Here is a 14765-nt window from a genome sequence, read left to right as displayed (position 1 = left end):
GCTACCTGAAGGCAGGGACTGTGCCCTAATCTTCATAAACTACCCAGGGCCAAGCAAAGTGCTTAGCACATAGTACATTCTCTAGGAATATCCATTAAATAACATTTAACCCAACATCTTACAACTTATGAATATCCTGATCAACATGTTAAATCAATTTTTACTCTGAAAAACGTGTGTGTATGTAACAGTAGGACTTTTGGTGTCTTACTACTGGAAACTAGCCCTGGGAGTTTGCTCTTAGCAGGTAAAAACCAAACATCATCTGAGGATGTTTATTTTTATTTTTCTGACAACAGGCTGTAGGCAGTCATTGTCAGTGTTACTAATGAGCACATATGCTGCTCTGGGTGTTGACCTGATGTTGTATCAGCAGGGACTATCTTCTATTTACCGCTTCAGGGAAGTGTTATTGATGTTGGGTTGGCCCAGAACTGTCTTCTGTTTGCTCTGAGGGTGTTGACAAAACCTAAGATTGCTACACAGGGAAGCTTTTGGCTTTTCCCCAGCATCAGTCACTATTACAGGGAAATCACAGCCTAACCACAAATGTCACATGTTTGCCTTAATGGATCCCATATGAAGAAAGGTAGTGTTCCACCGCAGAATGCATGGAGGCTTGGGGCTTTATGTTTGTTCTGTTTTTTAATCAGTTCTGTTTGTTTTTTAATCAGAAGGAATTTGAAAGAGAGACTCCACTAGGGTAGACAAGTCTATGTTTGATAATAAGACCAAAAAAACCCAACAATGTCAGACTCATGATTGTCACGGGTTTGGTGGGGAAAATACCCCAACACGAAGAGTTAGACATTTGTTGCTGTTGCTGTTTCTTCTCCTCCTCCTCCTAGGTCTTCTCCTTCTTCAAGCCTGTTTTAGACAATCATTCATTGAATCATGAATGTATAGTTTCAGTACTAGTGGTACTTTCATTCTGGGGCAAGAGCCCTGATTTATTCAGAGGTTTTAATTTATTCTAAATAGATTTCTGTAAGTAATTTTGTCAGAAGGTATAAAAGATACAATATTTTAGCCCCTGATGCAGAGAACTGACTCACTGGAAAAAGACCCTGATGCTGGGAGAGATTGAAGGCAGGAAGAGAAGGGGACAACAGAGGACGAGATGGTTGGATGGCATCACTGGACATGAGTTTGAGCAAATTCCAGGAGTTGGTGATGGACAGGGAAGGCTGGCATGCTGCAGTCCTTACGGTCACAGAGTTGGATATAATTGAGCAACTGAACTGAATTGATAAAATATACTTCATAAATAAATATATGGGTGCAATCATGAGAAGTTTCTTCAGTTGTGTCCGACTCTGTGCGACCCAAAGAATTATAGCCTGTCAGGCTCTTCTGTCCATTGGATTCTCTAGGCATGAATACTGGAGTGGGTTGCCATGACCACCTCCAGTGGATCTTCCCAACCCAGATATCAAACCTGCCTCTCTTAGGTCACCTGCACTGGCAGCAGGTTCTTGCCCACTAGCACCACCTGAGACGCCTTGAGAAGGGTATAGATCTCATGATATAGTTTTGGATATATGTAAATAGTTATGTAAATGTGTAAATATGTAAATTATTAGTAAATAATTTACTAATTATGTAAATAAAAACACAGATAAAATTCAAGGATAGTTATTAATAGGGCCAAATGGCAGATAATTATTAAAAAAAAATAAATTACAGTAGCTCCTTGTAAAGCCCTTACAAGATATTTACATAAAGGTTTCTCAACTCTAACCTTTTAAGGATTATCAAAGTACAAATCACACTGAGATGTGACAGGCATTTCTAACCCAACTGCAGTATGGCAAGTATAATTATTCATCATCCTTCATGGTATTACTATTGTATTTACTCGTACAGCAGAAAGCTGGAACCATTCCTGAATTTTTTTCTTTTCTTTCTATCACAAAGGTATAACTACTGCTTACAACATATTTTTCATAATTATAATTTAACTCAATCAAGCAAATATTTATTAAGTACCTACCATGTTCTAGGAACCTGAAGCTGAAGTAGAATATGAACCTGAAAACTACTTTGTGGTTGCATCCTGGAGAAGATGATGAAGCAGGGTAGGAAATAGGCTAAAAGGGGGCAGATCTAGATGATTTCTATTTTTGCCACATTAAGGAGTCCATTATTCATTGGAAGGTCTGATGCTGAAGCTCCAATACTTTGGCCACCTGATGCGAAGAGCTGACTCATTAGAAAAGACCATGATGCTGGGAAAGATTGAAAGCAGGAGGAGAAGGGGATGACAGAGGATGAGATGGTTGGATAGCATCACCGACTCAATGGACATGAGTTTGAGCAAACTCCAGGAGACAGGGAAGGACAGGGAAGCCTGGCGTGCTGCAGTCCATGGGGTCACAAAGAGTCAGACATAACTGAGTGACTGACAGAGGAGTCAGACACAACAATAAAGGAGTCCAGACTTGATCTAAGGGCAAAAGGAAGCAATTACGGGATTCTACACAGTAGTGTGAAGATGATTCACACTGTGTGTGATGGCTGTGTTATAGAAGAGTTTGGAGGGAAACAGGACTGGGATGAATAAAACCAATTAGCTTAATATGATAATCTAGGAAAGAGAGAAGGTGGCAGAGACCTCTTTGTTTCAACTGGATATGAGTGTTGAAGGGGGAGGAGATTTGAGTGTTGGCCAGATAACTAATTTGGGAGACTGAGTGGATTGGTGAAGCTGATATTTCAAACTGGAGACAAAAATAAATAAGACCGGAGACATAGGAGGAATAATTAGTTATTGGTGATAGACAGTGTATCCAGTTTGAATTTAATGTGCTCGGGCACATTTAAGAGGAGATGTCCAGTTGGTAGTTAGATGTCCAGGCAGAAGGGAGCACTGGAAATGGATTTAGGCAGGAGATACACATTTAGAGCAACCATCCTATAGCTGAAGCCAGAAAAAAAATGTGACAGCCCGAGGAGTGTGTGAAGGATGAGATGAGAAGTCAGTCTGGGGTAGATCTCTGAAGAACACCAGTATTTAAAAGACAGGCAGTGAGAACAAATTCTATAACTAAAAATCTATGCCCTTTGTCCAGGCTCTGTTTATTTGTTATTTCAGTCATTTAAAACTGCTATGTTATTTTTATTTTAAAAAGCTAACTTCTGAAAGGACTGAGATTTTATTAGCCTAAAGATTTCCTAGCAGAACTGACTAGAAGCCTTGAATGAAAAGGGATATAAAACTAGCTGACCTGCTAAAAGAAATGTTCAGTGAGTAAAATTAAGCAGGATTCCATGAAATTGAACTGTGCAAACTGAAATTTAAAGGAGTTAATGCTGGGATAAGAGAAGGCATCAGATATGGAAAAGCTTTACTAAATCAGGAAATTGTAGAGCTGGAAAGACATTAGAAATTAGGTTGTTTAAATATCTCTTTTTCACAATAGAAATTGAGATGGTAAGACAAAGAGATGGTAAGGAATTTGCACAATTCATAATCAGTTTGTGATTTCCCTAGACCAGCGATTCTCAATGAGTGGTCTGGGGAACCCTAGGAAAACTTGAAAGATTTTCAGAGGATTCATAAGGACAAAAGTATTTTTATAACAATGCTAATGTTATTTATCTTTCAGTTTTTTTCTCATGAGTATGTCACAGAGGTTTACAAAAGCCACGTGACGTGATACCACAGCAGATTGAATACAGAAAGCAGATATGAGAATACAACCATCTTCTATTAAACCAGACATTAAAGAGATCTATAATCATATAGAACATTTGCCAATCCCCAAACTATTTTGGTTTGGAAAAAATGTCACTTATGTAAATATGTAATGTTTATTGTTGTTATTGATATAATAATTACATTTTGATTAATATTATTAGTGTCATAAGACTATTGATATAATTTTTTCAGTTTTAATTTCTAATGTGGTAAATATTGATAGATAGGACCCACCTGTAGTCCTCATGAAGTTTTAAGAGTGTAAAGGGGTTCTGAGACCAAGAAGTTTGAGAATCAATATCCTACCTTGGACTTTAAAAAATTAACAGTCATAGAGAAGTTTTACTAGTAAGTGGAGGACATACACCCTTTGACTTTATAGCTCTGGTAATGGAAGGAAGAAAATGTGGGGGAAATTAAATTGGATTGCTGTATAAGAAAAGAAAGAGAAAGCCTTTTCTAGGAGTAAATGTTTTCCTTCCTCTTGATTGAATAGATACAAATTGCATTTTTTTCCTCTCATTTTCCCCACTGTGGACATTAGAGACAGAGTACAAAAAAAATTGCATGAGTTCTAGAAACTATGAAAGTTGACCATGAGTCTTAGAAGAGAAGACAACCCATAGATAAATCTCAATACAAAAGTTTCCAGGGTGCATTAGATTTATTCAAGCTAGGAGGAAATTGGGTTAAATTGGATTAGATCTAGTGTTGACTAAGGGTCATTAAAAATTAGAGGAAGCAACCTCAGTGTTCATCAGCAAATGAATGAGTAAAGAAGATATGGTGTACATATATAATGGAATACTGCTCAGCCATAAAAAAGAATTAAATTTTGTCATTTGCAACAACATAGGTGCACTTGGAGGACATTATGCTAAATGAAATGTTAGACATATAAAGACAAATAATGTATAATATCTTTCATATGTGGAATCTAAAAAATACAACAAATTAGTGGCTACAACTAAAAAGCAGATTCACAGATATAGAGGAGAAACTAGTGGTTACCAGTGGGGAGAGGAAAGGGAGGAGGGAAATTTTAAGGATAGGGCATCAAGAGATACAAACTATTATGTATAAAATAACCCACTAGGATATATTGTACGGCACAGGGAACATAGCCAATATTGTAGAATAACTTCTATAATATTGTGAATAACTTCTGAGTTTCCCCCCTGGCTTAGTGGTAAAGAATCTATGTGCAATGCAGGAGCTACAGGAGACACAGGTTTGATTCCTGGGTGGGGAAGATCCCCTAGAGGAGGGCATGGCAACCCACTCCAGTATTCTTGCCTGGAAACTCTCATGGATAGGGGAGTCTGGTGGGCTACAGTTCATGGGGTCACAAAGAGTTAGCCAGGACTGAAGCGACTTAGCATGCACATATATAGAGTAACTATAAATGGAGTATAGCCTTTAAAAATGGTGAATCACTGTATTGTACACCTGTAACTTATATAATATTGTACATCAACTTTATTTCAATTAAAAAAAGATTATGGGGAAAAGTAAATTATTGTACTGTGGTATTTATTATATTCCTTTAAATCAAGCTCTGAACCTCATATCCTCTTAAACTAATAGTAGTCAATATTTATGTTCATCTGTTTTCACTCTATTTTTAGAGAAAAGGTACAACTGAGTGGAAAGCATATAATAATCTTAGACTCAATGAAGCTTGTGAGGGTCACTGTTCAAACCATGAAGCTGTGACATGAGCAGTTGTCCTAAATTGTATTGGTCCTTTGAAAGTAGTAGGGGAGAAATACATTTCTATATCATTCATCTGTTTAATAAATAATTAGGTGCCTGGTATGTGCCAAGATGTAAAACCAAGCCTACAAAAACAGGTCAAGTATTCTGTGGCTTAAAGAAAGATTTGTCTGACAGCAACATGTGTGACACCCAGGGGAGGAGTTGAGGATTGTATATGAGGGATTGGAGCCTCGTCAAGGCTATCATTCCCAAACCTGGGTGGAGCAGGTAAAACACAGCCCTACTAATACAAACTTCTAGTGGGAAGAAGACAGCAACTTCAATTTTGAAAGCCCCCTGAGAATTGTGCTTGTAGCTAGGATTATGACCCAAGAGTAAAAGAGCTTTTCTAAGGAGTAAAGGTAGTGAAGAAATATGTCAGCAAGGGCTGAGAAAAATGCATAAACCCTGACTTTGAATGACTTAAATTCCCCATGGTGATCATTTGGCATAACGTTGATAGCTGATTCCTACAGTCAGTCTTGAATTTCACATCAGGAGACAGGCAAACAAAACTCTCAGTTCTGCTCAATACAGAAGGCTTAAATTTAAATGCATTAGCCCTTCAGAAATAGTAAGCAAGGAAAATAGGAAGATTGTATGCATCAGAACAAAAATACTTGTTCCTGTAGATGGAATATTTCTAAGTTAACAGGAGTAAAGTCAGGTGACTTAGGTAATGACCTTTTAACCAAAGGCACTGAGTATCTTATGATTGCCTAAAACACGATGCTCATTTCCAAATTGCCTAGCTGGAGGCCAAGGAGAGTCTAATTTTGATGGATTTCATTGATTATTGTCTACTTTCCCAACTTTCTTTTCAGTTCGAAACCCAGAAGGACAGATAAAGCTTTATTCCAAAGGAGCAGACACTATTCTGTTTGAAAGACTTCATCCATCCAATGAAGACCTTCTGACTTTGACTTCAGACCATCTCAGTGTAAGTGCCCTTGTGGTAAAGTTAGCATGGTGGCCCTTTGGTAGCTTCCTGTGGTTAGGTCTTCTTTTTAAAATATCAGCTAAGTGATCTGATTTCTGAAATAGAAAGTGTGTGGAGAATGGCTCCACAGGAAACAGTGCCAGTGAACATTTAGAAACTGGCACATGGACCCACCCCCTGCCTTGCTGAGCATCAGGTTAGTCTCTCCCAAGGTGGATGAACCCACAGCCAGTGAGAAATAGCCACTGAGTATGGGCTCCTGAACACTGGTCAGGAGACGGCTCAGGACACCAAGGGAAACCTGCTCTGACTTCCTTACAGTTGGGGACTGTTCCATCTGGGTGACTGGACTGGTTTTAGTGAAGAGGAACTGGAGAATTGCTTTCCCTTGGGTTCTGTTGTGTTTGGTACTAATGGAATCTCTTATGGTTACTCCCCTCCACCCAGGTGATAGTTTAGGGTCATGTTTATATGGTGAGAAGAAAATAATCTTTGTAGCCAACTTTCTCCTTTAAGGGTCTTTTAATTCAGGTCATATATCATGATGAGTCACTAATGTTCCCTGGGTTGATGTTAGCAAATGCATACAGCCTGAGACTATGCAAAGTTTCTTTCCAGAAGCTTCCTAGAGGAAGCAGGGATGATCTTTGGCATACGGTTTTCTTTTTGCAAAAGAGTAAGAGTCTAAGAATAAATATGAATGTTATCTGATTTAAAAACCTGAGATTTCAATGGTCATTCTAACATTTGTTTGAGGTTCTATTAAACCCAATATGAAATTTAAGGGCAACTGCTGAAAACTCTTATTTCCTCCTTGGTTTCTCTCCTTTAAAAAGCAATTGAGGGTTCATTTTCTTTGCCAAGCCCTATATTTAATATAAAACATTCCCTGAATCTTTAAAAAACAAACAAACAAATAAAAACCTCTGCCTGATTTTAAAGAAGGATGGTTTGGTAATATTGGTTACAAACATAGCTATTGTTTTTGTCTTCCCAATAGAGCATTCTTGATTTTCTTTTAATCTCTTCCAGAAGGCCATCATGGTCCTTTAAAAAAATTTTTTTTTTTTTATGAAAACAACATTGGAATCATAAGCATTTGATTTTGCCATTCATTGCTCAATGAACACCAAGGTCCTGGATTTTCATACTAAAGTATGGGAAACCTAATTTGATCTTTCTACATTTCTATGTAGATTTTTTTTCAGGTAGTATCAATTTGACTTGCTTTTGCTTCTTTCACTTTATTCATTTTGACTTCTAAATTCTGAGGGTTTAAATTTATATTTAGTTATTGATTTTTGAATGATTTAATGATAGGAAATGAACTTGCTAATGTTCATTTAGGATTCAACTTGTTTCATGCACTAATTAAATAACTTAAATCATCTGTCTGCTTTTGTAGTGTCATCTTAGCGTTGATTCACTGCTCTGCAGAACAGAGAGAAAAGCACTGGTAATGCCCAGGGGCGCTGCAAGTCAAAGTCAAAGAAGTGTTTGTGGGAATTAAGAGGACAAAAGATCATTATAAGGCAGTAACTAGATTTTCAGATCAGTTGGGGACCCAGTGGTGGTTTTGGAAGGGAGGGCTTGTACAGTGTGATTGCAATATCCAAAGTGCTACCAATTGCCTACAAGATAAATTTGGATAATTTTTCTCATGCTCTCTCTGGGCTAAACCACATCACCGCAGTGGGCACTGATTTTCCATTTACCTAATGAGGGTGTGTCAAAGTTTAATTTGTGTCTGATCACCAACCTGTGTCTGTCCCATAAGCTAGAATACAACAGAGAAGACATGCTTTGTGGCAATGCTCAAAGGAGCAGAAATGGCTATAAAAATGCTTCCAGTATAGAGGCCCATAAAATGGCCACTAGAGGCCTGTGTAAAGTGGGAGGTTTTTAGCATTTATCCAAGCATTCAACATATGTTTCTAGCTGTTGTGACTGTCTGAAACACTTAGCAACTACCACTCTCCTATGTTTAGTGAATTATTTGCATAATAGAAGGATATAGCAGTCGAGGTATTATTTCAGACTCTCAGTTGACTGAGACACTAAAGAAGGAGTATCATCCTCCTATAAACTTGACCTGTTATTAAATACTAACTCTATAGAAGATAGTTTATTTAAAACAATGATTTTTAAAAATTAACTGGGCTTGATGATCTCTTTAAAATTTCAAGCAATTTTATTTTTAAAATTAGACTTTACTACAGCAAAAAAATATTATAAAAGTTTTAGGATGAAAAGTAAAAGTCAGCTTCAACTTCTAATGGATTTGAGCAAATTCTGGGAGATAGTGGAGGACAGAGGAGCCTGGAGGGCTGCAGTCCACAGGGTCATAGAGTTGGACACAACTTAATGACTGAGCAACAACCACCACCACTTCTAGTACTGGTTCCCAGAAGTGAAAATTTGTATTAACTTTCCTGCCTTTCTTTCTCACTTTTCCTCTAGAGTTATTATTATAACGTTAATTAATATCCTTGAATTTCTATTGCATAACATTTATTTATTCATCTTTATTGAATACATTTACTTTATTATTGGAAATCTTCAGACATAAACATAAGTTAGGAGGGAGTTAGTTTTAGACATCGCTATATTATTAGGGGGAAGGTAGCATGACTTTGGTGAGATGTCATGTTGCAGCCCCTTGGGAGAGCCCCCTTCCTTTGATTTGAGAGCCATGGCTCCTCTGAGGGTCCTTTCTTCTCCCCTGAAAACCGAGGGCCATGGCCCATAAAACAGGCTGGGTCCCTCTCATCACTAGCAGTACTTCCTTCAGGCAGAATATAGGTTAGAAACCAGCATATTGCTTTGAATGGTTACCTCAAGTCACACGCACCATCACCTCTCAAAGAGGACCTATTAGTGGGTGTTTCAGCAGTCTTAAGGGGGAATGTTTCAATCCCATTGAAATAAAATACAAAATAAAAATATCTCCCATTTCCAAGGGGACTAAAAAGTTGGAGTCAAGAGGACTAAATTGTGCTCTTGGGCTAAAATGAATTTGAGTGCATAACTTCTTACTCATTCCTTTTGTTGTTTTGTTGTTGTGATTATTGTTTTGGGATGGTTCCAAGGTCTCTGTCTGCCTTGGCAGGAATTTGCAGGAGAAGGCCTTCGAACCTTGGCCATCGCATACAGAGATCTGGATGACAAGTACTTCAGAGAGTGGCATAAGATGCTTGAAGATGCAAACACCGCCACAGATGAGAGGGATGAACGGATAGCAGGGCTGTATGAAGAAATTGAAAGGGATTTGATGGTATGCATTTAGAAGCATGATGGTTTGTGTTTACACAAGGGGTAGTATGTGTTTAGAGATCTAGCAAAGGAATAATCCACTGGCTAAATCATCTTGCACACAGCAGATGTTACTCTTTCAAACTTTGAATCATGCTTTATACGTTGGCTTTGAGCTTGCCATATGTGGCCAGAGGATTATTTCAGTTAGCAGTAGCTTATGCCATTGGAAGTCCCCCAAGATTAGAAGATAGTAGACTCCCTATTCTTTGTCAGCCTCTGGTATGTCATGTTTTGTTTGATGTTGTGTTTTTTCTTCCTCCTTGCTGTATGACCCACCTTTTTAGAACAGGGAAACTTGCTGTGAAGAGTGGGGATCTAGCTCTAAACCAACCTAGACCCATGAGATGCTGATGATATCTGTACTCTCCAGAGTGTGATTTATTCTAGAAACCACTCTTCCTTAGGGCCCCAGTGGCCAGACTGTTTAGCTGTTGTGACATACTAGGGATCACACCTTGATCATCTTTGGATGAAATATTGCACAAGAACCTTCACTTTTTAGTTCACAATATCTGATGGTTTGTTCATTGAAGAGAATGGTTCTACTTTTTATTTGGAGGTCCTGACTCTGAAATGAGGGCTTTCCTTTGATATACCCAGGGGATTCTTGAGGCCTTACAAGCCCAAATGGCTTCTGATCATTTATGCTAATGTTTTATCTGAGCATGTCATATCCCTCATCTAAATTCTAACTTCTAGGGTCTCTGCACTAATTGGCATGCCCACCAGTTGCCTGGATTAGGGAACCTTCTTCTGGGGGTTTTCCCAGCCCACCTCTGTACATAAGGGATACTTGCTGTATCAACACATCCTAATTTCCATCTTTATGTACTTTGACCACTAAACTCTGTGATTAAAAGCCATAGATGTTATGGGTGTTATATGCATGCATTAACATAAGGTATTCTTTATTTTTCATTGAAGCTACTAGGTGCCACTGCTGTAGAAGACAAGTTACAAGATGGTGTGATTGAAACAGTTACAAGCTTATCACTAGCCAATATTAAGATCTGGGTCCTAACAGGAGACAAACAAGGTAATTTGAAAATAGATGATGATGTTTAGAAAAGAGGATGATCATTTTTGTGGTAAAATTTTAATGAACCAGGAAGCTTATTTAATGAGACATTTTCCCAGTACTCCACTTAGGAAAGAGTTCGAAATACAAAAAGGAAAGCTAATATATAACAAGAATTTACTATCAAACTAACCAAACTTATTGCCAAATTCAGACTGAAATTGAAGAAAGTGAAGAAAACCACTAGAACATTCAGGTATGACCTAAATCAAATCCCTTATCCCTATGTAGTGGAAGTGAGAAATAGATCTAAGGGACTAGATCTGATAGACAGAGAGCCTGATGAACTATGGATGGAGGTTCATGACTTGTACAATAGATAGGAATCAAGACCATCCCCAAGAAAAAGAAATGCAAAAAAGCAAAATGGCTGTCTGAGAAACCCTTACAAATAGCTGTGAAAAGAAGGGAAATGAAAAGCAAAGGGGAAAAGGAAAGATATACCCATTTGAATACAGAGTTCCAAAGAATAGCAAGGAGAGATAAGAAATCCTTCCTCAATGATCAATTCAAAGAAATAGAGGAAAATAATAGAATGGGAAAGACTAGAGATCTCTTCAAGAAAATCAGAGATACCAAGGGAACATTTTATGCAAAGATGGGCTCAATGAAGGACTGAAATGGTATGGACCTAACAGAAGCAGAAGATATTAAGAAGAGGTGGCAAGAATACACAGAAGAACTGTACAAAAAAAGATCTTCACGACCCAGATAATCACAATGGTGTGATCACTCACCTAGAGCCAGACATTCTGGAATGTGAAGTCAAGTGGGCCTTAGAAGGCATCACTATGAACAAAGCTAGTGGAGGTGATGGAATTCCAGTTGAGCTATGTCAAATCCTGAAAGATGATGCTGTGAAAGTGCTGCACTCAATATTCCAGCAAATTTGGAAAACTCACCAGTGACCACAGGACTGGAAAAGGTCAATTTTCATTCCAATCCTAAAGAAAGGCAATGCCAAAGAATGCTCAAAGTGAAGTGAAGTGAAGTGAAGTTGCTCAGTCGTGTCCGACTCTTTGCAACCTCATAGACTGTAGCCTACCAGGCTCCTCCGTCCATGGGATTTTCCAGGCAAGAGTACTGGAGTGGGGTGCCATTGCCTTCTCCAGATGATCTTCCTGACCCAGGGATTGAACCCGGGTTCCCGCATTGTAGGCAGATGCTTTACCATCTGACCACCAGGAAAGATACAAGAATGCTCAAACTACCGCACAATTGCACTCATCTTACATGCTAGTAATGCTTAAAATTCTCCGAGCCAGGCTTTAGCAATACGTGAATCATGAACTTCCAGATGTTCAAGCTGGTTTTAGAAAAGCCAGAGGAACCAGAGATCAAATTGCCAACATCCGCTGGATCATTGAAAAAGCAAGAGAATTCCAGAAAAACATCTATTTCTGCTTTGTTGACTATGCCAAAGCCTTTGACTGTGTGGATCACAATAAACTGTGGAAAATTCTTCCAGAGATGGGAATACCAGACCACCTGACCTGCCTCTTGAGAAATCTGTATGCAAGTCAGGAAGCAACAGTTAGAACTGGACATGGAACAACAGACTGGTTCCAAATAGGAAAAGGAGTGCGTCAAGGCTGTATGTTGTCACCCTGCTTATTTAACTTATTTGCAGAGTAAACCATGAGAAATGCTGGGCTGGAGAGAGCACAAGCTGTAATCAAGATTGCCGGGAGAAATATCAATAAGCTCAGGTATGCAGATGACACCACCCTTATGGCAGAAAGTGAAGAAGAACTAAAGAGCCTCTTGATGAAAGTGAAAGAGGAGAGTGAAAAAGTTGGCTTAAAGCTCAACATTTAGAAAACTAACATCATGGCATCCGGTTCCATCACTTCATGGCAAATAGATGGGGAAACAGTGTCAGACTTTATTTTTTTAGGCTGCAAAATCACTGTGGATGGTGATTGCAGCCATGAAATTAAAAGATGCTTACTCCTTGGAAGGAAAGTTATGACCAACCTAGACAGCATCTTAAAAAGCAGAGACATTACTTTGCTAACAAAGGTCCATCTAGTCAAGGCTATGATTTTTCCAGTGGTCATGTATGGATGTGAGAGTTGGACTGTGAAGAAAGCTGAGTGCAGAAAAATTGATGGTATTGGACTCTGGTGTTGGAGAAGACTCTTGAGAGTTCTTTGGACTGCAAGGAGATCCAACTAGTCCATCCTAAAGGAGATCAGTCCTGCGTGTTCATTGGAAGGACTGATGCTGAAGCTGAAACTCCAATACTTTGGCCACCTCATGCGAAGAGTTGACTCACTGGAAAAGATTCTGATGCTGGGAAAGATTGAGGGCAGGAGGAGAAGGGGATGACAAAGGATGAGATGGTTGGATGGCATCACCGACTCAGTGGACATGGGTTTGGGTGGACTCTGGGAGTTGGTGATGGACAGGGAGGCCTGGCGTGCTGCGGTTCATGGGGTCGCAAAGAGTCGGACAAGACTGAGCGACTGAACTGAACTGAACCAAATATCTTCTGTAGTACACCCTGGAGTCAGTTGAGTTTCAGTTCAAATACTTTTTAATAATAATAGTTATATTCATAGGCAGCAATGGTATTAAAATGTTTAACTGTTGGTTTGTATGTGCACTGATCCCAGTTTAGAACACAGAGTGGCAGAGCTCTGAAGCAGGACATTGGAGACTTCAGCATTACTTCTTTAGTTTCTTCTTGGTAGGGAGGTTTGGGAATCTTCGAGGAGGGGTAGGCTTTGGTGAGACTCAAGGAAGCAGCTTTTTATCAACTGGTATGAAAGTATTTTAACAGCCACCACAACTATACAGGTGTAGCCTGGCTGAATTCCTAGATTGCCCATGCAGTTGGACATGAAGAGCTGACCCACTTTCAGGCATAACGAAACTCCAAGTCATCAGAGAAAGAGTCATTAGATTCAGAATACCATGTTTCCTAGGAAAGAAAAGGGAATCAACGCAGTTTGGGTCTACTGTTAGCAGTAATGGGTAAAACAAAAATGATTTTCTGCTTGGCCATCAGTAGACCAGAAATATTCAGTTAACTGGCATGCATGTTTTTAAGATTCTATTTACCTGTTAATTACTTTTTAGAACATTGGAGGATTTGCAGACCTGATAAATCAGTTCTCTGTATGTTTACTCAAATCACTGACTACAAAATGTAAAACACAGAGAGTCGAGCTCTGTGCTGTTAGAGACTTCCTAGAGTTTGATGTTGATCAGTGGGTACAGCCATTCAATTAGTTATGAATACTCATAAGTTTACTATTTAACTTTAGTTTCTTTGGTTTCTACAAAGGATATGCTGAAGTTTTATCAGTTGTCTTCCTTAATTTAGGACAAATCTAATGACTCCATAGAATTCACAAGAGTCTAACAACTCAATAAAATTAAAATTGAATGATTGTATTGAAGATGGAAGGGGTATTTAACTATCCTAGGCTCTACTTATACAAAATTAGAGGTAGGATTGGTCAATATCATGTAATACTCTAGTTATCTAGTAGCAGCAGTCCTGGTTTGTTTTTGAGGTGCTATTCAAATTCCAAATTTCTATTCACTTAATGGAAATATGGCAATGCTGCATGTGGGAGAATTTTAAAAACTTAAAAGATCATTTTTTTTTTGCTGTTCAACTGAACATTTGGGGAGTTTTCAATTTCTCTACTAGATTGAATAATAGCTTAGTATTTCAGCCTTGCAAAGACAGTATTCAAGACTTCTGGTAAAATTTTTTAAATGTATCTGTTCAGTTCAGTCACTCAGTCGTGTCCGATTCTTTGCGATCCGTGAACTGCAGCACGCCAGGCCTCCCTGCCCATCTTACTATATCACAAGATCTTGGGATCTTTTCATGAGTATTCCTTTTGGAAATCAAAAAGTTTTTTTTAAAAACTAGATGAGAATGTTGAGGATTCATAGATGTTGGTATTTTTTTGTGGATTTAGCAAACTTTTAAATTTCTTCCTCGATCTCGTGTA

General features: G+C 38.6%; 1 protein-coding gene across 6 annotated transcripts in view; it reads left to right on the top strand.

Moving 5' to 3' along the window:
* The window catches only part of ATP8B4 (ATPase phospholipid transporting 8B4 (putative)), a 305125-nt gene that overhangs the window by 230943 nt on the left and 59417 nt on the right, over positions 1–14765 (top strand). For all 6 annotated transcript variants that reach the window (XM_061157127.1, XM_061157129.1, XM_061157123.1 and 3 more), the window contains exons 17-19: positions 6283–6398; positions 9508–9672; positions 10638–10749. In XM_061157127.1, coding sequence (XP_061013110.1) covers positions 6283–6398; positions 9508–9672; positions 10638–10749 — 393 coding nt within the window. The remainder of the gene's footprint in view (positions 1–6282; positions 6399–9507; positions 9673–10637; positions 10750–14765) is intronic.

Source organism: Dama dama, chromosome 12 (assembly GCF_033118175.1).
Source record: "Dama dama isolate Ldn47 chromosome 12, ASM3311817v1, whole genome shotgun sequence".
NCBI lineage: Eukaryota > Metazoa > Chordata > Mammalia > Artiodactyla > Cervidae > Dama > Dama dama.
This window is presented reverse-complemented; position numbering and strand designations above follow the sequence as displayed.